Source organism: Aptenodytes forsteri, unplaced genomic scaffold (assembly GCF_000699145.1).
Source record: "Aptenodytes forsteri isolate BGI_AS27 unplaced genomic scaffold, ASM69914v1 Scaffold227, whole genome shotgun sequence".
NCBI classification, from domain to species: domain Eukaryota; kingdom Metazoa; phylum Chordata; class Aves; order Sphenisciformes; family Spheniscidae; genus Aptenodytes; species Aptenodytes forsteri.
This window is the reverse complement of record NW_008795365.1, coordinates 2018023-2043973: the sequence shown is the minus strand read 5'-3', so window position 1 is coordinate 2043973 and position 25951 is coordinate 2018023. Positions and strand designations below refer to the sequence as shown.

Here is a 25951-nt window from a genome sequence, read left to right as displayed (position 1 = left end):
TTAGATGGAGAAGTATAAAACAATGCAAAGCATATGTAGAAAAGCTTATCAGGTTACAGGGTGTCTTAGGCATGCTTATGTTAGGCAGCCTGTTTCAATAAGCATGAGTTGCCATTTTGCAGAGCTTCAACTTTTTTTTTTAATATATGTTTTAAAGAAAGTAATGAAATTTGTCATCCTCCAGTTTCTGAATGTTCCAGCAGCTTGGAACTCTAGAGTTTCTTGCCTCTAGTACCAAGGTTTAAACATCTTGCTTAACATGCCTTTCAATCAGTCATATTCAATCCTGCAGCTCGCGTGTGCTCATTGGCCTATCTACAGCAACCTCCATCTCCTCCAAAAACATTTTAAGTTTCTTGGTCAATTTTAGCCAAATTTTACAGCAGGTTATAAAGATAACTAAGTTCCTACAAGTTTAAAAAACAATAAGCAGGCGAGTAGAGCCATTATATGTGTATGTCTGGAGACTCCCAGTAAGTGCAGTGTAAGTTCACATTTTATTAGTCTCCACAGCAGCTATACAGAGAGGGCACCATAACAAATGTCCCATCACTGAGAAATTCTTAATTTGAGGCTGACAGCTTTTTTGACAAAAGAGTCAATCAATTGCAAGAAGCAAATCCATAGGAGACAAAGCATTATCTGTTCTAATACTTGCAGAGAAGGATTTTTTTTTTTCTTTATAGAACGTTACAACTATTAATAACCTTTACCAAACATATAAAACCTGATGTATTATTAGGTAAACAGAATTTTCCCAATGCCCGCCTTAATGTTTATTGCCCATAAAGTTCAATGATGAAGTCCAGATTCTCAAGCCTTCTTGAAGACTTGAAGAATCTCATGCTTGAAAGAAAAAATCCACACTGAATACAAAAATCCACATTGAATACGCGTGACCCAATAATGACCTAGTAATCCACAGAACAGTCACAGAAACTAAGCAATATCTATGACCGCAGGTAACACTACCAGTATTTTAATTTTGTGATATATTCTATTTATATTTGGTTACAGATCTAACTTGTCTACCATAACAAAGATGTTCTGCACAGAGTTTCTTGTTTGGATAAAATACATCAGGACCCACAGACAGGAGCAGGTTTAAGACTCTAATAAAGCGGGCCCAGTAATACCGGTGGATACTCAAAAGTTTCCCTGAATGTGCTTCTTTCAGTAAAACTATGTGAAAAAGACACGTGATTACAGGACATATTATGACTGGATTTCTGTATCATTTCTTTATCAGAAGTCAATGGATTTATTTTTTTTTAATAAATGTTTTGCATAGGTCTTTAAGAACTCACAGCTGAAAACTTTAGCCTGGAAGGCTTTTAGTTGTGTAAGCTTTGAAAGTTGTTATTTCACTCAAAATATGTACTTGAAAGGAAGAAAAGTTAAGAAATAGTTAAGGACTGAAGTACATGGGCACATTATGTAATTATCAGAGCATCTGTCCAATGAGATCAATGTATTAAATTGTTTAATTTTGCTTTTACTTTACTGCAACTATTCCTTCAATTTTAAGTATTTCAATAATGTTAATCAGATTCATTAGCTATATTTTAATGCCACTGTCTAATTAAGAAGTCATGGCACCAAAACTCAACAAGTCTTGTTAAATATTGCACACTTGTAGCCAATGTTTTCTTTATTCCTTTTAAGAACAATTTACAAAACCCGAAGAACAGTACATAACAGCACTATGATAGCTTCAAACAGATTTTGAGAATGTCCTATGGCCAGCAGAATCCTTGGTTTAGCACAGGCTAACTCTAGTTCAAAGTTGGCACTGTCAGTTTCCATAGGCTGACTGTATCAAAAACATTTTTGTCCAGGATCAACTTTAGTTATTAGCATAAAGATGACTCAGAGGCAAAGAATTAGAAAATGGATGAAAATTGAGAAGACAGAGGGCTACTTTCAGAGCTTTTTGTTTATTACAGTCTACGGTTTGAGACAACATTTTAGACCCATGATGATCACTGAAGTTGTAATTTAGTTCTTAATCTCGTTATCCTATTCATAATGAAATCATGATGCCTTTTTAGCATTCTCCTGCTTCCCAGGCTGTCCCCTCCAAGGACGCTCCTGAAGAATCTTGGCCAAACCCATTCTCCCCCAATCTCACTAGTGTTTATATACACCAGATACTCACTTTATAACACTAATACACTTCTAGAAGCCCAAAACAATCTACACTTTATAGCAGACATTGTTTAATACTGTTACAATTCAAAGAAGCTTTAAACAAGAAGCTTGATTTAAAGAAAAATTGTCCAAAATGATGTGATGCTAATGAGTTTTATAATAGAGTTAACTTGCCAAAACAGCATTTCTGTACCTAAAAATTAAGCTGTTCTATACTATGAGAACCTTAGGATAAGATAAAGGATCATAACTTGCCAAACACACCTGTATGAGATACGAATTCAGATATTCAATACCATCACATCAGCCTTATAATAGCTGTCACTGATGTGTGTCATATCACAAGATTGACTTTCATAAATTAGTACCCATTTTATGATGGAACAATCTGGAACAGCGTAATTGGAGCTTACTAATGTTTTCTGTAAGTTTATGGTCTCCTAGCATCTCCTTTTGAACAAAATTAATCAAATGCATCCAAAAAACCCCAACCCATAAGCACATGAACAAGGAACACACACAAAGCAGTAGGGGAAAGGCATGAAGAACAGTACATAACTCTACAGTAGTGACCGTAACTTTGTTAAAAATGGTAAAAAAATCTATCACATTAAGCCAATCCAATTTTTTTTTTCAAAAGGTAACTGCAATAGTGGATGGTGAGAGGTAAGATGTTGCTTCACTTTCGAGAAAGACCTCTAAGACTGTCTCAGTCTCCCATAACATTCTTATAAGCAAAGTAGAGAAATGGAGATGAGATTAGGTTACAATAATGTGGGAGTACCCAGGCTGGAAATCCATATTCCAAGAGCAGTTATCAATAGCTCACTGTCAAACTGGGAGGACATGGTAATGGGGTCTGCCCTGCTCCTAATACCAGTCAATAATCTCATTAATGACCTGGCATAGAAGGTGCAGTAATAAAATTCCAGATGACACTAAGAAGGCAACGTAGCTGTTTGGAGGACAGCATGAGAATTTCAAACGATCTTGAAAAACTGTATATATGGTATTAAAAAACCCCCAAACAATCAGCAAAGTACTACACTTGGAAAAGAGAAAATACATGCAAAGAGCAACATGGGTAACAATTATGCTGTTGTAAATATAATGATAAATAAATTTACCGCAACAGGTTAGCTACCAAACCAGAAATAACAACTGCTTCTGAACAAGTATGTGCAAATCTACTCATTCATCAAATTAAAACAGCAACACAAAAGGACAGACAACCTCTGTATTCCGGAACTTAGTCCACGCCCCAAACTAAACTATTTTCCTGTTAAACACCGCCAGGCTATCCATGTTTGGTTTTTATACAGTATTAACAAAAGTAACCAGGATTGTTTGCACTAATAATGTAAATTAAGAAGTTACTAATTGAGTTAATGGTCATGCCTGTCTAGTACTTTAAAGGTGCTAAGTGGTACTCTCACAGAATTGAAATACATTTAATGTTCTTCAGTGCAGAAAATTTAACTTAAAAACACATGGTTAATCATTTAAAGGCAACAGTGCTAAGCTAATTAGTAAATAACAATGCCAGAGTGGTAGCGAAACACTAGCAAACTTCCAAAGGATTTTTAATTTGCATTGCTTAAATAAATGGATAGGGGAGAACTAGGAAATTAAATTTTATGCAACATATCACCTCTTGAAATCAAAATTTGAAAAGTTCAACCAAAGGTTATACTACAGTGCAGCATTAGTTTCCCACTTTGATCATCGATCCAAGGCTTTCACAGGATATTGACAAAGATTGGTTGTGACCACACATATGCTTTAGCTTTCTCTGTTGAAGTGATACCAGCCAACAAGAGTTGCTTCCAAAGCTAGCTCATGTTAGTCCTCCTTGTAAGGTATGATGCCTCCAACTAAGATTAACAATAATCTTAGGACAGCAAGCATCAATAACTGCATTCAGTCTCTTCACACGAGAAGCAAAGAGAAATCATTTCCTGTAATCAGCTCAATGGTTCTAAAAATTCACAATTTTTTCAGCTGGAATAGGAATAAACCCTTCTTTTTCCTTTGTGCCCCCTACTCCCCATGCATCAAGATATAATACCATTCACTTTGACCTACCACTTTCAAGGTCTTAAAAGCGGCTTCCCAAATCCTTTGTATTTCTATAAATCAATGCATTAAACCGGTAGGTTTTCATCAGTTGTAGAAGTACCAACAGGAATCCAGAGAGCTTATGGTCAAAAAAACCTAATATTATTTAATCAGCCACAATAGCCAACTATGTTTATGTTCTCAGCCCATCAGAAACACAAGATAAAGCTTAAAACCCTTTCACTTGTTGAGAAATAAATGTTTTCTACCCTGTGTTTGCCATGGATTGAATGGAATGGACAGTCAGATACCACAGCAAAGTCATTTCCATGTCCATCTATACCTACATTTTCAAAAGATTTCTCCCTCAAGTCATTCAATCTATTTCAAGTCCTTAACTAACTAGTGACTCCCCTGAAGTCATTTTTGTTCCCCAGATCTCACGAAGACATCTTTTATAGCTCAAATAATTTTCTTGTTCACAAGGCTACTCCCAGAGTGAATCTACTGTTGAACACAAACAAACTCTACGTTGTCTTTAAAAGGGCCAAGTATGTTTTGCACTTAAGTAAGTGGCAGCCTCCCCATCACACCTAGAGTTGCATTCATCTTTGAAGGAGTCATCTGCTTCAGAACAAATACACAAGAAAAATTAAAAGTCAAAATAAAAAAAAGGATTAATATTTCAAATGAAGCTTGAACTTAGCCAATTACTTTTGTCAGAATACGCATCCATAGGTTACTCACCTTTTGTTATACCACAATATTATTAATTCACATGCATTAGTGATGTACTACAATCCTACATCTTTTTTTTGCACAGCAGATTGTTCCTTGTGTTATATTTGTAGCTAACCGTATGAAAATCTGCATGAAAATTAAACTTCTCACTTTTCCCTAATAAGCTTCATCTAACACTTTTCTCAAATCACTCTTCCCTTCTGCAAGAAGTGCTTCCAGTTCCACTACACTTCCACTACCTTCCAATCCAATATCAATGGAAATTGAGGCCTAACCTGTTATTATCAAGAAGAATTCCACTCAATACATCTTTCAATTTTAGTAATCAACCACTGGTAACTATTCTCCAAATACAGCGAATTCTTTTAGATCAAGTTTTCCCAGCTCACTCATGAGACAATGTCAAAAATTAAGATCATCATCTGCTTCTTCTCTGTTTATAAGGTCTGTTACCTTTTCTCATCAGAAACGGTGATTGCTTTGACATAATCTCTTCTTGATAAATATGTGTTTCATTTGCTTGTCTCCTTGTTATCTTCCTGGTACTTAAACACAGTCTGACTATTTGCATAAGTATTTTTCTGTTTTGTAATTTTTTCTGAATTGTAGTTAAACTCACCTCATAATTTCTTGGCTCTCTTTTTCTTCCTTTTTAAAAAATAAATACTTCATTTGTCCACCACTGCTACCTTTCTCCTCCTCCATTTATCCAAAAACCCATTCACTCTGAAATTTTGCCTGCCAGTCTTGTAGGTACAAGAGAATGAAGTTCATAATGACCAGTCAATTTGAAAAAATCTAACGTGGTTGTATTTTCTAAACTGTTCTTTTCCAATTTGATATAGACGTTCTATCTTTTTATAAGTGGTATTAATTCCACTAGTCACTGATTGCCATTGATTCTTTTGGTGGGGACTCACAGATGCAAGAAAGACATTACTTTTTCAGCACTATCAGTTGGCAATTTTCTCATTCCATTAATCTGCAGATCAACCCTTTCCTTAATTGTCTCTGCACTATGCATATAGTTATAGAATGATTTCATGTTACTTCTCTCTCTTGCTAGTTGCATGACACTCTTGAGTTAGCCTCTGATTTTCTTTACTATACTTTTCCATCCTTCCTTCCATTAAAAAAACAATTCTGGTATTACTCCTTTTTCTTGGATTTGAGGTCAACAAAGCTTTCCTGCCATTGCCAGCATCCTTGTCTCCTTTGTTCTTCTCCCCAGTTCAAAATATTCCTCAGATCCCAGACTCTATTTGTTTACCTCATTCCTTCCTTCAGTGGCTACCTACCTAAACCTCTGCCCTTGGAATTTCTATGGGCTCCTGCCTTAGCTCCTTGACCCACTGAATTCTAGGTCTCTTTCTATACAATGACTAATTACCAGATTAATTTATCTTCTATTCCCACCTACTTCTTGTTCACTCACCAGTTCCCAGGCCCAGTGCCCCTGTTAGGATAGGTTCAATATCATGCTAAATTCTATGTTTCATCTTAGTATCCTCAGACACTGGCTTTCTGTAGCCCTTTGTTTCTCTACCCAGTGTACAGTCTTTCTGGAGACAGCTTCCAGATCTCCCTCTCAGCTCTTTATCTCCTATCTACTTAATCCTCATCATAAGACTAGTTTTTGCCCCTTCTGCACCTATATTAGCACAGCCTCCCCCTCCTGTTTGCCATAGTCAAACAAGGAAATAGACCACTGCAGAAATTGCCCCAAAATAGAGCCAAAATTACATAAAGTAATATGAATATTAACTGCAACATTCTCATCTGAGCAGGGCAGAAGCATGAACAGAGTATTTATGAAACTTAGTGGTTAAAAATCTATACCAGTTTCTACCGACTTTTCAAAGGCTTAAAACCTGTGCAGATGCCCTTGGAATTTCTATGGGCTCCTGCCTTAGCTCCTTGACCCACTGAATTCTAGGTCTCTTTCTATACAATGACTAATTACCAGATTAATTTATCTTCTATTCCCACCTACTTCTTGTTCACTCACCAGTTCCCAGGCCCAGTGCCCCTGTTAGGATAGGTTCAATATCATGCTAAATTCTATGTTTCATCTTAGTATCCTCAGACACTGGCTTTCTGTAGCCCTTTGTTTCTCTACCCAGTGTACAGTCTTTCTGGAGACAGCTTCCAGATCTCCCTCTCAGCTCTTTATCTCCTATCTACTTAATCCTCATCATAAGACTAGTTTTTGCCCCTTCTGCACCTATATTAGCACAGCCTCCCCCTCCTGTTTGCCATAGTCAAACAAGGAAATAGACCACTGCAGAAATTGCCCCAAAATAGAGCCAAAATTACATAAAGTAATTTAACTGCTAACTGCAACATTCTCATCTGAGCAGGGCAGAAGCATGAATTTATGAAACATGAAACTTAGTGGTTAAAAATCTATACCAGTTTCTACCGACTTTTCAAAGGCTTAAAACCTGTGCAGAGGAACAAAAAGACAGTGAAACACATATCTGTACCACCCCAGCCAATTTTGCCTTATTTCAGTCTCGGGGCTAAAAATGTTTACTAAAGTTTTACAAAAGAATTCACTAAAACATTCTAACAGAAGTAAAACCATGTGTCATCTCCCTTGCATCTTTTCCCAAATGGTAGGATAGCTCCCAATCTTCTTCCTGCCCTTTTTCATAACCTGTGGTCCTATGATCATAGCTACAAATAAAGGCAGATGCAGTATAAAATACGTTAATACCTTTCAGGTAAGTATTTACCTTGATATCAGAAGTGTCACGCTGACTATTGCGCCACGCTCTTGAAATAGATGAAAAAGTTCTATCTGCATGATCAAACTTCCCACCTTGTAGATTCAGGAAAAGTGTTGTAAAGGGTTCCTAAATATATATAAAAAGATTAATTAAAACCAGCAATGTATTTCTTTAGGAATTTCAGGGGGGAAAAGGGATTTACTATTCTTTTGAGGTTTGATTATTAATGATGCTATTCTTCTGGCAGACACATGAGTAATTGCAAAGGGTTAATTCTATTATCTAAGAATGAGGAGTACAAACTGATGCTTATTTGTTCAATAAATGCTTTTTATTCCTACTCCATGCATACGTATTCAGATAAAGGAAAGCAAATAAAAACAAAAGAAAATGTTTACAGGCTGGAGGAAATGCTACAGTCAGTTGTGAACACAAATTGCTCTCAAAAACATGAAAAAGCTCAGTATTTTTACCTTATATATTTTTTAAGCTAGCATGTAACAAAAATAACACATGCATTTTATTTTGTTCAAGGTGATCTATTAATATAAAGGGTAGCATTCAATACTGATAGCTTTATGATTGTTATTGTTTAATATGTAATTTATGATTTAGAAAAGAAAAATGTTTGAAAGATTTAAAAGCCTCCTCTTAGTTAAAGAACACTTAAGCACATATTAGTGGATAATTGCTTGAAATTAGCTAAGCGCTATAAATTACTTCAAGGATTTATGTATGCCTGTACATTCTAACAAGCTTTAATTAATGATGTGCTGCTAATGCTTTCCCAAAGAAATTACTTTCTAGGAGATAAATCGCCTTTCAATTTTATAGAAAAATGCATTGTTTAATCAATATATTATCAGTATGTAGCATCTCAAAAGTTACTTCCATATAAATTGCAGGAGATTTAAAAAAAATAATTATTTACATAATTTCATGATCATCAGAAACCAACTCATTTACACTCATTAGGAGGTGAAAATTAAATACATTCAGTAAGAACCACAAATGTTCAGTGGTTGGTCCAATCAGTACAATACAGTACATGGACCAGTCAGAAAATATGCAAGGAAGGAAAGTTAACCATGTTTAAAGCAGTATAAGAATGTACACTAAAAAGCAATTTTAAAGGAGAAAAAGCTTTACTGATTTGAAAAGGCTGTACTGTAAAAATTAAAACCTTCTGCTCAAACTTTGGAATACATTTACCTACGCTACTGATTATAATCACTAGAAAATTTCAGTACTCTCCTATGCCATTGACTTTTAGTTTATTCATTCCTAGCTATTTGTTGTTTTCATTATCATTTAAAGGAAAGGCATTTTTAAAAGATATACTTACAATTCTTAATAACCACGTGAGCGCAAAACTTGCAGTTGAATAATGTGTGCCATAGTGAAATTTTGGAACCTGATCATCTTCCCATGATTCATATCTCTCGGCAAAGAACGCTGCTCTCTTTGGGTTCAAAGCTCCAATAGGCTACAAGGTTTGTAAAAATAAATACATTAATTAAATAAAGATAACATGACCTATTATCACATCATACTCCCCTTGCTTTTTTTGGTAACCAGAATTATCAGCACGCATGGAGAAGACTGGGTTTGGTGTTTTGCAAAAGCAGATGTTGGATTCTGTAAGCACCTGAACAGATCTGTGTATTTCAAACCAGGATTCCATGCACATGCACATGGCTGGTTGGAAAAAAGTCTCTTCTGCATTCATATAGCCTTCATTTCTACTTACTGCTGATTCAAGTCAATGACTAAAGACCGCTTCACAGTGGAATGTCTTGGACAAAGGGTTGTTAACTTGTGTGCCTGTGGATATGTGTGCATGTTGAGTAGACTATTAAGCAAATGGTAAGCAACAATGAGAAACATCTTTGGATTTTTTGGTGGGGAAAAAATAGTGACCGATAGGGTAGAAGAATATTAACAGTGCACTCAGAATTTTGATATTACCACTCTTGTTTCTATGCTTTCTATTTACCACCCCAAGACAAGTTTTACTTAATGGATAAAACTTGAAACTTTGAAACAGACAAATAAATTAGCAGAATTTCTATATAAAAACATTGATATAAAAGAAAGAAATAACGTATGTATGACTAAAAAAATCTATCACACTTTCACCAACATTGTTATTCTTTGTTCAGCACTTACCTAGGACATAAACACCCAGGGATTTCTTTAAATGTAAGAAATATAATATTTTGTTATCTATAGCTGTGTATTTCTTCAGCAGACTTTTACATAAGGATTTGGAAAAATGAGTATACGTCACATAAATCACTGAGAAACCCAAAAGTGAATTTAGCCATTCCACATGTAAAATGCTGTAAGAGGTCTAAAATATCTTTGTATATACATGCAAAACATATATGCAATACAATTTTGTATACATACTGAGCACACTGTTTGTATGTTATTAATGTAAATTATGCCCATCTGTACAGACAATGGATGCATTCAAGTATAATTGAAGAATAAACATGCAAAAATATTTTCTTCTTTCTGTTCTGCAAGAATAAATATACTTAAGAATACACTACAAGGTAAGGAAAAACTTTAAAACAAAAGTCCTTGAACAAAAGTATCACCTAGTCATTAATTCAAGCATAGTTCCAAGTGAAAAACTATGTCTGCAATTCAGATTATTAATATTCAAATAACTGCTTCGCTGCAGCTCACGTGAAATTTGGCATACAAGCTTCAAAGTATTTTCTCTTCTAGGATAGATTAGATCTATGAATGACCTAAGATCTAATCTTACATTTTTTACTTAGAGCAGCTTTCACATTGCAGTAGTATAAAGAAAACATCTTAGGTTAATTACTATTTTTGCAGTCCACTAATTTGAAATATAACCCTTTAAAAGAAGTGGCTCCTGTATAAAAGGATTTTTATCTGATTTAGCAAATTTATTCCAGGGAAGAATGAAACTGACTCCAAGAAGTCTCTTTGTTGCAAGAACCATTTTGGAATCTCCATCTGTACTGGTTTTCCCTAAAGACTCAGCTATGCTTGAGGGAAAAAAGAAGGAAGAAGGTCATTGGTAGACAAATTATATAAATTAAAAATAGAAACAGTGTTGTGCTGTATGGTTCTGTAACACTTTATGTATTCTCTTTATCTGGCCCTATTTTTATTACTCTCCAAATGAGTATAGCGCAAATCAATAGTTATAGAATTACATTCCTTGAATATAAAGCTAAACCCAATTAGAATTGATTTCATTCTCTTTAAAAAAAAAAAAAATTGTATCATGCAGAGATCCATATAGCCAGAATCCACAGTATTGATTTTGGCTGTTATTGTTACAGTTGGTTTCTGAAGCCTGCAACAGGACAACTATCAAGACATGTCACATTTATTTGCAAGCAAATAAAAAAAGTCCCCAAATGAAAGAAAGCTTAGGGAAAAAAAAAGAACCATGGAGCTGTGCACTGACAATGATACACTATCAGCTTACTCAGAGAAGTTACAGTGGGAATACACACATTGAATTATACATTACACGAATGCACTGATTTATTGTGGTAATAACATCCACCTCATTAAAAGATTCTGCTTTGCTGCAGTTGGAGGGCTACATATTGTTTACTGCTATAAATTAATGGCAGCGCACAGAAGACTGTAGAACCCTTCTAACAATAGATCTGTAATGACAGTGCTGTATATCACAGCTTCCCCAGCAGCTTCATAATAAAATGGAGACAATGTATTGGGCTAATACATTCTACCAGGCAGGCCCATATTTTTCTGACAACTGCTTCTAGGATGAGGTGATTCTAGTGTGTTACACCGCACTGTGAACAGTTAACTAAGCTTGAGCTACAGAATAAAGCACATACAAGGTATATTCCAATACCCTCTGACATTTAATTTAGTAAACAAATTAACTGAAATTTTTTAATTATTTAATATTTCAAAATTAACAGGGAATCATGGTTACGTACTGGATTCCCTCCCCTGTGTGTAAATGCCAAGGGAAAAAGAGTAACTCCAAACTAAGCTATGCTAGATGCAGCTGAGACACCACAAATTTACACTACTCAATATGATTTCCCTATGGCTACAGACTACTAAGGAAGAACAAGCTGAAAATCCAGAAATTCCAGAATATATTTTCTTTGCAGTATCTCTTTTCAGAGAGGAAAATTAGGTATTAGCTCACCAATTAAAAATACTTACTTAGATGGTGGGGGAAAAAAAGAAAAGTAAAATTCCAACAAGAAAAACAATGGATGAGATTACAGGAGTCAAGACAAAAAAAGAAATCACTTATGGCTGCTAAGTTTTCAAACTGTATTGAAAAATGAATAATGCATATGGTTTTCAAGTCAGAGTTCATTCAAAAAAGGGTCCAAACTGAAGGAAGAATGAGGGTAAGGAAGTTTTCGTTTTCTCTTTTCCAAAGGCATAATCACCTGATTTTTGACCCAAAGTGGTTGTCATAACAACATGAGCTACAAATATGAAAGTTACAAGCTATTCTTAAAAAAACCAAACTCATTTGATATTAGTTTTTCAAGTGCTCTCAAATCTAGGAATACCTCAAAATAAATAAACCTCACATTTTGACCATCGTATAGTAAATACAGTAAATATTGAATACAGTAAATCTCAGTCTTTGGACCAAGCTTGCTTGCTTTCTTTGAGACACAACAAAGAAAAATGGTTTGTTGAAAAATAACTGAGAAAACACACTGACTCTTACCATCTACTGCTGTTAAATATGTCCAGACACTATGGTGTACAGTTATATTTGTTGGTTCTTAATCTTACTCTGTGCCAGACATTATAACAGTGGCCCATCTTGCCTCCATTTTCAGAAGAGGCCCTGTTGCACCCAACAGAAGAAAGCAGAATGCTCACTGCTCCTCTATATAGGGCAGACTCTCTCCTGGATTCTGTCGCTCACGTTCAAGAATACATACATTTTGGAAAATTGCTAATGACCTAACATAAGCAGACTGAAGTCTTATAAAGAAAGAATTGCAATATGTTTATTTATAGTTACACATTTAAGAAGAAAAAGAGGTGCTTTTTATTCCTATCTAATGTGTTTTCAGTTTTTAAGTAGTGTTACTCCCAATAAACAGACATACCCTGTTCTTACCCATGCTGCCTTTTGTTATTGGCTTTTACACAGGCTTCTGTTATTAAAACAAATATTGCCACTTCTACTGTCTCCTATCCATTGTAATACTCAGAAGAGTTTTTAACTCATTAATATTCAAAATCCATGAAAGACTAGAGTACTATGGCAGTAAATTGCATTTAATTACTGCAAACAATAAGTAGTCAAGACACCATAGTTTCATCTTCACTGTTAACTGTTACCACTTTTGGTGAAGACAGCAATCTTAACAATTACTACTGGAAATCAGGAGATCTGTGCAAGTGCCTATGAATTCTGAAAAGTAGGCAGTTCCCAAAACGAAGTCCATGCTGACCAGTGCAAACAGAAAGATTTAAAAATCAATGAAAATATTATTCTTCGAAATTTCTATTTCAAAACTTCTTCACCATGAAGAAATGAAAAAAAGGAAAGAAAGAAAATTTAAAAAAAAGAGAAAAAGAAAAAATGGGGAAAAAAAGAAAAAATGCTTTTCCCTGGGATTTCTTATACTGTTTTCTTATCCACATCCAACCAGGTATTTGGATTCCTGTGAATACAATTGTCAGTATCATTGAATTATGTTTTGTAGCATCCTTGCCAAGTATGATGTTTGTTTTTCATACATTTTATTTTCAAGATGACTATCTGGTTTTCATTACTGATATTTTTCATATATTCATTGGGCTTAAAGGACCAGGGGGACCATTAGGTCATCTCATCTAGCCTTGTGTTTGTATGGCAAGCCATTAAATGCCTTTCCATTACATGATTTTGAGCCCAACTGTTTATATTTGATTATAGCATGAGCTGTATTTGGCCAACCTGCTTTCCAGAAAGGCATCTGACTCTTGAGTACATGGACAATCTGCTATTTTTCTTGGAAGCTTTTTCTACTGATAATTGTGATCCTCATTCTAAAAAATACGTACTCCAGTTCGGCTATGAATTTATTGGTGTGTTACCAAGGAAATCTCATTACGCTTCTCTCTGACATATCACAGAGTCTCTACTTACCAGCATTTTCTGTATATAAAGATATTTATAGATTATAATTAGACATTTTAATAAACAAAAGAAATTGAGCTCTTCAGGTCTTCCATTTTAAGGCATTTCTTCCAGCCTTAAGATTTCTCTGCAGCCTGCCCACTTATCAATGTGTTCTAATATACAGATATCTGAAATGTGTTCAGTGTTCCAGTGTTAGTCTTCTCACTGTCGTAAACATGTCGAGTGCTGTATACTCTGCTGCAATCTAACCACAACTGCATTTTTAGAGGATTGCTTGTTTAGTTACTTTATGTATTACCAACACATAATTAACTCCCAGAACTAGCCAATACTTGTAATATTGTCAGTGGGACTTCCTGATCATCTGAGTAAAACTTCTTTTTCCCAGACAGAGATATGAAGACAAGATGCAAAGGTTTAATTATACCCAAACTTTATTAACTTAGGTCAACTGGGAAATACCTGGGAATAAAAACTCATATAATGTACATCACTACTCTTTCATCTGTCATTTTTGTGTTTGAGAACAGCCACAAAATGCCATACCCCCCCCGCCCCGAACCTATTCTCACTCCCTGCTAGAACTCACCATTCTTCCTCTCAAACAACTGAGTACCGCTTTCTTAAAAATTAGGTCCTGCAACTCCCCCATCTTCTTTAGAGGGCATCTTACCTTTAATCCATATCTAACTCAAATTCATTAAAGAACCGTATCCCAAAGAAAACAACAAACACCATTATCTGCTGAACTGTTTCAGCTGCCCTCATTGATCAACTAAACTGGTCCTTGAGCTGCTCCGGGCAAGATTTAAAAAATGGAAACACTCTACCAAGGAGAAAAACAATCCTTACCAATTCATTCCCAAAGGCACTGGTTTCACAGCAGATGCCCAAATCCTACATCAAAGACCAGGCTAGGAGGGAGGAACTATGGATTCGGATGTCAAAATTTGGCTGAAGCCAAAGGGACAGAACTTGACAGAACTTTTGTATTCTTCCCCAGTGAACTTTTGTATTCACCCCTGTCAGGTGATACACAAGAATTTCTGCTCCAGTTCTAAACTGATTTACTATTTTTAATTATTAATCATATTTTAGTCACTTATAACACTCAGTTTTTGAGAACTTCAACATGAGCAGCTACTTGAATTTCATGTGGTTTCTTAGTGAAATAAGGAATCCTATGGTCAAACACTTTTTGTATACACAGTGTTGAAACTGTGCAATAATTATGAATATTAGTGAGTGTACTCTACTGATTTTGACATCAAGATATGAAATCAGAAGAATTCATACAGCTGTGCTGCCTTCTTTTCCAATCACTAAAGTCAACACACATCTCTGGTGAATTTGTTGAGTAGACATCCTCTGGATATTTGTTAATGTTCCATCTAGTTAAGCTTCTTCCCCTTTAGAATTCGCAGGTCATTATGCTTGTAGGCATAATTCTAATCCATTATTCTGAATACAGGTATTTCAAATAATTATGATACTTGAAAAACTGTAGGGAGAAGGTAAACAAATGGGACAATAATGTAAAGCAAGTTCTGAAGAATACTTCCTGTTCTTTTTATATCGACGTAAAACTAAAATAATTTTCAAGTATAGGTAAGAGTTGCAAGCAAGCAAGACTTCATATGGTCCACAGAGAACAAACAAAAAAAAATGCCATAATTACCCTCGTTAGAAAGCAAAGAAAATGATACCTTCTCATATAATTAAGTTGCTAGATTCATTGCTTCAGGGAGCAATGCAGAACAAATATAAAGAGGCTTAAAAAAAAAAAAAAAAAAAAAAGACAACTAGACTACCAGTCCATCAGTGGCCACTAAACATGACTGTCTAAATTATTTCTCCAGTTCACAAAGTAGTTAAACTTCTGATTGCCAAACCTGGGAGGTTATCTGAAGAGAAGGATGATGCTTTACATGCCCTCTTTCTTTTCTTTTTTCACTAGGCTCCTGCTACTGGCTGTTCATAGAGGCAAGATATTGACCTAGATGAGCTTCTGGACTGGCTCCTCTCTTACAACTTCATATTAAATGACTCAGCATCTTCCCACATATATGGGCTGGTGCACATAATACAATAAAAGCTAGTCAAGAGCACTCCAGTACAATAAACATGCAGTTACTTTTACATGCAAATGATTTCTTTGCTTAGCTATATCTTTTTATTTGCACTAGTGAAGAAACACAGATAAATGGCTACCAGCCACCTCATTTAATACTTGCATGCACAGCTTAGGGTGCAGACAACTATTCCCAGCAGCTCCTTAAACCAAGTGACAAGTATAAGCAGCTGACTGTGATCAGCATTTTTATCAAATGTAGGATCCCTGGGCACTTCCTGATGCGCTGCATATAGAATGAAATTCTGTAATCCTCTTATCTCAATGTTTTCTAAAAAAAATTTAATATAATCTATACATACTGAAACCACTGAGCTTTTTTATGTAAACGTGCTTTTTTAAATAGTTGTTAGTCCTTACAAGCTTTCTTTGAAAAGACCCTATTTACCAGAAATCATGTCATGAAATCTACCAGATCACATTATGTTACAAAAAATTTTTAAAAGCTCAATTTTCTATTCTAGGGAAACTGAGAATTCAATAAAGGGCTGGAATAAAAGTTGACAATAGTTGTGTGCATGTAAATTAAATTAAAAGTATTTGTACATATGGTTTATTATTAACATTTTTTAAGAGCTCACACTTTCCTTTGAGACAACAAGAACAGTCAGGAAAAACTGATCTAAAGTTGTCCAATAACTAGAAAGTCTGAACATGTCAATATAAATCATATTTAATAGTGCAAAAGACATAAGATTCCCAAAGTCCACAGTTCAAAAATGGATCATAAACTAATCTTAAGCATAAAAAATTAAGGAAAACTATGTTTAGCAATATTAGCGATGTTTTAGCAATATATTAGTGACAGGATACACCTCAGGTCACCTAAAATCTTGGAAAAATTCGTATTTAAAGGAAAAATCTCCATGCCTTCATATTACTAACAATGGTATCAAATGCTATTACAACCATCTGAGCAGATTCCAAAACAATGCACTGCTGAACTACAAACTTGCAAACTAATTAAGCACACATACACTTTTACATAAGGTTTAATCAATTGTTCAGCACAATTGAGTGTGTCACTATGTATTTGAGGTATTACTACACCTTAATACTACTGGGAAGGCAAACTGAAGAGAGCTGTTATGTGTTGTGCACTTCCAAAAGGTCAGGGAGAAAGGAAGTTGCATGTCCCTGGGACTTATGAGGAGAAATCAAGCTGCTTGCAGGCAGTGAGGAGGGTATGGCATTGTAGGTGCCTTACTTAGAAAATAACCCTACCAGCCAAAAGCAACCATTTGCATATACTATCCATGACAATCTGTCAAGTGAAAGAACTCCCTGCATCATCATTCACTTATTTAAAAAAAAAAAAAAAATCCTTTTATGGATTTCAAGGAGGAGGATTTAGGGAGAAGCCACATGCACTTGAATTCATAGCAGGAGATGAAAACATTCTCTCTCTGCCTTTCCTTCACAGACCATGCTCCTCTGCCAGCACATCATACAAGCCACTGCCACAGAAAACAGCAGCCATTATTCCTAACACCAGATCTATATAAGACAATCAGAACTAAAAACATAATCCTTTTGGCTTGTACTAACAGCACAGGACCTCAAGCTAAAAGCTGACACAAACTTGCATTTTCTGCAGATTAAACACTGTCAGGGCATGCAAAATACACATTATTGTGTATCATGTGTAAGCACCAAGCCATACAAAAAGAGCAGCAGCAGGCTAGAAAGATGTACTTGGGAAAGTATAAAGAGTTTTTTACTGTCATCCGCACTGTTTCATAGAACTATTACAATCAGATAATATCGATCCTGAACATAAATAGTCAGCTAAGAGCCCATCAATGTATATTTTTTCACACATGTATTGCTTTGCTCCTATCTAAGATGAATTCATCCATCATTTTATTACCTATTTCATAAGGTGTCCTGATTAGTCAGCCATCATCTTCAATACCATCAACAGATTAGTATTGTCAGAAAGTTTTATCAGCTCCCTTTTCATCTTCTTTTTCATATTACCATATATGCTGAACAGTATAAAGTACAGAAAAGACCTTTGGAATACCACTGACCACCCCACTTTGGAAACTAACCTTGTGTTTCTGATACTGAGGCAGTTTCAAATGATTGACTGGATATTATATGTAAATTATTTTTTCTTAATCTTATCAGACTATTCAACTCAAGCTTTTAGGATCATACCATCTTCTCCTAGTGATCTTTTTCTATTGTTTTCTTTCATTTGATCCACACTTTCATCTGCCGATATTTGAGTTTCAGACAGATCATCTGATGTGTCCATCAAAGTAAGTCCACAGCCCGAGAACCACCTTAAACTCCTCCTTAAACAAAGGTTATCATTATTATTATTTTACCATGCTCTCATCTCCTCTGAGCACTATTTTTATACCTGGATTGTCCTTTGACCCCCACAGGCTTCCTGCTCCTAGGAGTTTGATCAACTCAGTTTTAGACAGTTCCAGTTAGGTGGGATAAATCCCATCCTCATTTCCAGTATGAGTGCAATTTTCAACTTAGCCACCATCATGCTTGTTCAGAAATCTGAATTACACAGATGTGTGCTGTAGCAGCTCATAGTCTTCTGGAGTTCAAGTATATGAATATAAAAAGGAAGAGAGACTGTATCAAGAGAATAACATTCACTTTACGTTAGGAAGACAGAAAACACACGTTTAAAATGTCTATGGCCCAAGACATGTGTGTGAAATTACTTTATTTTGATTGCTAGTACATTTTATGACCAGACACGTGCCCCATGATTTCATGTGATGATTTAAAAGGTCATGAACCTCCCTCAGTTCATTTCCAATTAGAAGATGACATATGTTCAGGGCACCTAAAATTGAAACAAGAGCAGGATGGACAATAACATCAGATAGAAACTAAGAATAGCATTTTGAACATTCCTTGTTAATTCCAAGTTATTGTTTTTCTTGTCTTTGAGTATTTCTGCATTCCAAACAATACTCCTTCTTGAGGCAGGGGAAGATTAAGATTATTAGGCTTATTACCAAAATGATTCTTATTGATCCTGTAAACTTGGCTTTTGCTCTAACACCTAAATAAATAAATAAATGAAAGATTGCTTGAAAAGAATTAAGTGATCCTAGAAGCTGCTGTATGCATCTGAAGTGCAAAGAGTATGCTTCACATGACTTCAAAAAATAAGCCTCTGGTGGGAAAAGAAGAGAACGGGGAAGAGAAAGTAAGAATGGTAGTGAGATGCACTCTATCATCCACTTATATGTTCTTTACAGGATATGGTTTGACACAGAGAATATCAAACTAGTGAAAAGGAAAAAAAGACAAAGATATAAAAGGATGGTTATGACACTGTAATAAAGCAATGAAAATTCCCAGAATATTTTAAAAATTCTATCTAGACTAAGAGTAGGATTTCAGAAAGTATGTTTTGATAAATCATCTCAGAGATGTATTTGGGTGACGTTTCAGTCTCAGTGGGTCTATAAGAGTTGTGGAGGAATAGGCAGCTAAACATGCATGGAAGTCACGTTTATTCTGAAAAAGGTCCTGAGACAGATGCAGTATGAAGCTCAAACCAACATATCAGCACAAAAATCTGTCTTTGAATGTGAAACAAGCAGAGATTGATACTAAAATCCAAAAGAGCTAGAATTGTTTCAGACACAGCAAACAGTTTAGTGTCTCTAAGGATCATGTCTAAGTCGGGCTTGACAATCCAATACCTACTTCATTTAAATAAACAAGTCTCCCTCGTGGAAGACTTCTACGTTCCCGCTTTTCAACAGAACTGCTCGAATTTTTCTAGGGAGGCCCTTGTCCATGGTCCTGAACCACCCGAGCCTAGGCTGGCAGACAGGAGGACTTGCTCTGGGTGGGTACCTGACCATGGTGCTGCAAAAACAAGCTTGGGACCTAGAAAACAGACGACTGTAGCACATCAGTCACAGGCCCATAGGACCATTTGCAGCTTTGCCTCCTAATTTTGGCAAATGTGCTAAAGGACATGATACAACAGATTAACTCAGCTGTCAGAAAGGATAACTGACCAATTTTATCATTCACAGAAGTTCCCAACGGAATCTGAGGGTTACTGGCATTTGAGAGTCTCACAAAATCACTTCCCCCCCATTTAGAAATGGGAAAAACTTATGTTATTAAACCAAAACTTTTCATGGGAATATAACAGACTACTCAGCACTTTAGTTGGTATGATTTCTAATTCCACAATAGATTTCCTGGTCCAAAAAAAGAAAACCCATAATAGTCCTAAAATTATAGCACTGCCCTGAGATGTGATACTCTTGGACAGCTTTCTTCAAAGAGGGACTTGACTTTTGAGTTCTCATATCACAAGCAAGGACCCCAATCACAATTACAATTCCCTCCCCCCCATCCCTTTTTAGCTCTCTCTCTTTATATTCAAAGAGGACAGATTAGGAAGAAAGGGTCTTTGTTCTCTCAGCTAGATTTTGCTCTTTTATGGCTTCCTAAACAGTACCAACACATGCATCCCTAAAAATCAAGGTACTGCTCAGAGTATTGCTTCCTGTTTGAATGCTTCCCTTCCCCTAAAAGTTTCTTTTAACATTATTATGTCAAATGTCTAGATCTGTCAACCCCTTTGCACAAACAGGTATGGAGATCAAATGTACATCTACAGCAAGGTGATAAACTAGTTTCTGTAACAATTTCTCTTAACTGTTCTTTGTTCTGCATACAATTTTAGAGAGGATGGAGTGCCCCTTTCCTCAAAGAAGCAAGTTACATTTCACAAAGAAAGCATGATAATTTGTTATCTGATAATGAAGAGAATCTGATAAATATACTTTCTATTAAAAATATCAGAATACAGAACAGACTAATAAATGAATAATGAAAAATGTGTCTCCTTTTCAGATACCACTGCTTCAGGCTGACTGTAGATGGGGGCTGGTCTTGGTATATCTACCACTGTTTCTTGAGGTGATCCAAAATTCTAGAAAATATACTGGATCTTTTCTTAACTGCCAGGGATTCTGATACAAAGTTTGAAATATTTTATTTCCTGTACTGTCCTGTTTTAAGCAGGGATCACATGAACTGCCCTGAAAGGAAAAATACTTGTACCTTCCTTCCAAGCTTATCCTGTCTGGCTTTGGAATGCTTTTTAATTAAGTGGTATCTTTTGTCACAGGTACAGATGACAAATTTACTGCCTAAAATACCGGTGACGAGGCAACCAGGGCAGATGCTGAGCCCAGCAGTGTCAAGCATCATAGGTTTCAGTGCCTAAATTCCAGATGTAATTGCCTATCAAAGTAAGTCATCACCACTGCACCCACTATTGTTAGTTCTCACACTGTTCCTCTCACCTTCTTTTAGCGTCTAATTTTGGAACATGCTTTATGCTTAGAAGGACACTGAGTCCTTCTGGTGAGTTTATCAGTTTTAACTGGTAGTAACCTGCATTGATTTTGTGTTGGAGCACGAGCTGAATAAAACATAATTTTCATTTCCTACATGAAAAGCACTGGTTCACAAAATGCCTGTACAAGTTTTAATGCCTCTTGGATAAAAAGATTTCTTTAAAAAATTTGCAAAAGTATAATAGGTGCACATCAAAACATTTGTTACTTTCCGTCTCTTTGCCAAGGGGTAACAAGAGATAACTAAGCAAATTTCATGCCCATCCCACTCTGTTTCCTCACAGGGGAAAATATGCAGCGCAAGTGAATTTGTGCTCCTGAAATGGGCACCCTGCAAGAGAATTCAGCCTGGCATGCTGAAGAACAGTCAACAGTGATGTTTACATTAGAACAACAAAACTAGCTTAATTTGTCATAGTAAAAAAAATCTATTACTTCTCTTCTGTCAAAGTGTATTTGATATCAGGGGCTCCCACATACCAATTAAACACCTCACTTCACTGAAGGTGAGAGCTATTCGTTGCTTTTGTACACTTGACTGGAAAAGAAGTCATTATGTACATAACAGCCACTATAAAATTGATGATGATTTAGCAAATATTGCATGAAAATTATAAAAATGAGAATAAAAGTATTATTATGTACACATGTAGCTATAGCGAAGACAAAAGAAGATTTAAGAATGGCATAATTTTCTTCTTCTAGTAGTGTCAGTTTATGATCTTACAGAAATTTTTTGTGCCTTATGAAAGAAAAATTATCAACAGCTACTTGCAAACAGCAAGATCTTGCACAAACTTTTGAGAGTATAAAATCATGCTTTGATATCTCAGTATTTTCCATGCATTATTACTTCTATTTTTTTTCCTTCTCCAAGTCCAGAAACACAACACAATTTATTGCTTCCACTGAATAAAGAAAAGGAAAAAAAAGTGCTTTTGAATAACATAAGTAATGCAGAAAATGGGACACATTCTGGTGGGAAACTGTCTCTGTTGTATAAATAAAATATAGGCAGCTATAAATATAATATGTAATACTCATTCCAAACCATAGTCACCTCTTAAGAAATAAACACTCGAGTCAAAGCAGGCTAACAGACTGGCAGTGCACTCCTGGCATTTGTCAGGAGCATTCGTCAGGCTGACAGTAATATTAACCACAATCCATTTCAGTTGCTTTGGTTTATCATTGTGTGACTGATGTTCAAAACAACGCCATAAGAAGCTGCTTAAATAAAGTGTTGGTTTAACCTATACACTGCAGTTCTTTAAATCTGTACTAACTGTGGACTTCTAGCTAATATATTAACAAAACTGTTATTCATATTTGACACTTTACAATACTTAACCTTAACTTGCAATTTCTCAAAAACTTAATTTTAAATTTTCTTAGGTACCAAAAAAAGTAAAAATATTGACCCGGCATCCTTTCTGCCAGACCAAAATCAAAGCTTTCCTTTCCTTTACTCAGTGGGAGCACTAAATTATGATGCGTTTCTGGACGTGGATAAGGAAAAGAAATAAAGTAAAAGACTCTTAAAACCATGTAAAAAGTTAAATGAAATATCTTTAAATATTTTTAAAACCTTTAGCGGTGCAAAAGTATAGACATGCTACAATACATAATTAGCACTTATTTTGAAGCATTACCCCCAAGACAACAGTACTACAATGAAAATATCGCAATATATGTGACATTCAAACATTTTCATAGTTGAATATTAGCAAGGTTTTTCAGATATTTGCCATGAATTCATCATCTGACACAAAGTTTAACATTTAAACTACATAGATTTGATACTGCTAGAAATGCCTAAACAGTAACCAAAACTTGAACTGCTGTATCTGAGACAGGTATAGCATAAAGACTTCCATTGTGGATATGGGAAGGACTGGCATTCATCCAGAACAGCAGTTACATTTTCAGAGATCAAGACGCACTGTCTGATCAACAACATTTAACAGAACATACGGGAAAATGCATGTTAAATATACATATATGTATGAATATTCACTATTCCCTAACAGGGGCAATTCTCTGCCGATCACCTGTTAAAGATTAAAAGCACCCAAGAATATCATGTTACAAGCTTAAATAATATTAATGAAACCCCTTCTGCTCATAATACAGTATGACCGACATCTAATATTGTAATAATTATCTCCTGTATTAAGTTCATAGTTTTCAAACATATGATTGAGAAGGTTAAATATAGATTAGAAACAACCTAAGTAATGTCCACTTGGTAATGTCCCTAAGTAATGTCCTCCCTCAGCAATAGCAATGGAAAGATTCCCTCAGAGCTTAAAGTATACTTAGTAATCCCCAAAGACTACTTTTATGAACAGAGAAATCCATATAACCAGTCACTGTTAATAAAAAAAACGCATACAAAAAGAGTGGGTTTGCGACCCAATTCCTTGGATACTCTTGGAGGCAAAAGTGATACCTAACCTCAAATGAGGGAAAATTGCTCTACGCTGCACTTAGTTCTATTTCAGGGTGGGGAAGAAAGACTAGGACTATAGCGCTGACCGAATTGACTCGTTTACAAATCAAAATGCAATTAAAAGGAGATGCCTCAGAAGTATAGCAGCTGAAGAATCCTTTTTTTTGTCTTGAATTATTTCAACAATGACATGACATATGCAGAAGTGTCATTTAACAAAAGTTAATGGAGAATGAGATTGCAAAAATCATGTCATAATCAAAGAAGTTATTAATGATTAATACATTTAACTTATGTACTAATTCAGGCTACACAGAGTTGATGTTACTAGTAAGTTTTCAATTTTCACTTTAGTGTAATTCACAAGTGTAGTCTAGGTTGGTGATAGGTATTTTTAGTTGTAAACTACCTTCAGATATTTTTTGGCCTGGGGATTATTAAGAAAGCATTTATTAAATTCCACAACACGAAATTATTTTAAAATTTTATTTACTTCAGAAAGATTTGTTAAAATATAAATATGTGTAGGTTTACCCATGAATATGGATTTGTGTCAGTCAGATATTCTGAGAAAGCACAGAGTTCATGACTTATTCAAATTAAGTAACGCTATTAGAAAATGTTACAATGACAGTACCTCAGTATCTCTCTGCTTTGGACTCAATAACATTATTCCTTTATTTTTATTTGTACATACATATACACACACAAAAGGTACGGTACGGTCTTCAAATATATATACATATAGGTATATATACACACATACATATCCACATATATACATGTATATATATTTGATGATTACACAGTACCTTTTTTAAGGTTAAAATACTAAATCTGTAGTAAAAAAATTAGTTTTCTAGAGATCTTCACAGACCTGTGTTTAGCTTAATCAATTGCGAACTGAAAGCAAGAACTTTTAAAAACTGCCTTACTTCTCTGGGGATTTTTTTTCCTATCAAATTACCAATTTGTATGGAAGACTTTTGTAAAAAACAAGCCATAAATAAAATATGTTCTTTACCTTTTCCACTAATTAACTATATTGCTCCATGTGCCAATCATTTCCCATAATAGCTAGCTTTTAGAAAAAAAGATCCTGTTTGATAGTCAATGCACCTAGTCTTTGAAGAGAAAATGAGAGATGCTTCTACTTTGTAAAATGAAATATTCCTTTCTTGGAAAAGACTGAAAGAGAATAATCACATTCTATAAAGCTTTAAACAGGCTGTATAATATTGCATCTGCATATGTTTGTTTGGGAAAGAACCTTAGAAAAACAAGGCTACTCTGCCAGAAAGAAGTTGTTTGGAGAAGTTGTTAAAAACTGACAATGTCTGTCTGACAAAGGACAACTGCGTTACTTGAGCATACCTGAAGGGGATACACAGAGGAAGTGAAAAAACAAAGTTTCTAGTTACGGGAAGACTGCGTTACTTGAGCATACCTGAAGGGGAAACATTGAGGAAGTGAAAAAATAAAGTTAAAGTTCTAGTTACGGGAATAAGGGCAATGATTTAAAAGTACTTAATATAATGGTATCACAGGCTTTGCTACTAAAAAAGCACAATTCTCATCAGAAAAACAGAAAATCATTTGGCTAATTTTTAATGTTTAGCAGCCTCAGCATTCCCAACTTCATTAAAATTTGAAACTAAATGTAATGCATATGCTCCAACTAAGACCACCTTCCATTAGCAATTATTAAATTGATACAATCAGAAGCAATAAGAATACATCAATAATTCATTTTTCCACAATCTGATCCCTATTATCAGTATACCCATATAGAAATGAAACACTGTTAATGGTTGTACATTTAACATTAATGTATCAAACGCAGCAGAAAACATTAACAAGACTGAAAGCTACTGTGATAAATACTGGAGAGAAAAAAAGATGTATCTGATGACAAATACCTTTGACAAATCCCTGAAGTTGCTAGGAAGTGTAAGGTCCAACTCCTCTGATTCATAGTTGGTGATAACCCAAGGGAAGACAGGATACTGATTTAAATCATTGTAAGTTCGACCTGACAAACAACAGTAAAAAAACCCCGCTGTGAGTTAAAAGAGTTATATTTAACTAAAATACCAACCTCTAAAGATACAACAACATAACTTTACGAGCTCTTCAAAAGAACTGCAATTTATTTCAGATCTTTTATAATTTCAA

The 25951-nt window shown here is 35.1% G+C and overlaps 1 protein-coding gene across 1 annotated transcript in view; it reads right to left on the bottom strand.

The window, feature by feature from the left end:
* LRBA (LPS responsive beige-like anchor protein) overlaps positions 1 to 25951 on the bottom strand; it is a 423640-nt gene that overhangs the window by 105778 nt on the left and 291911 nt on the right. The window contains exons 43-45 of the mRNA XM_009280244.2: positions 25696 to 25808; positions 9028 to 9168; positions 7689 to 7808 (exon numbers count right to left, since the gene is read on the bottom strand). Of these exons, the coding sequence (XP_009278519.1) occupies positions 7689 to 7808; positions 9028 to 9168; positions 25696 to 25808 (374 nt within the window). The remainder of the gene's footprint in view (positions 1 to 7688; positions 7809 to 9027; positions 9169 to 25695; positions 25809 to 25951) is intronic.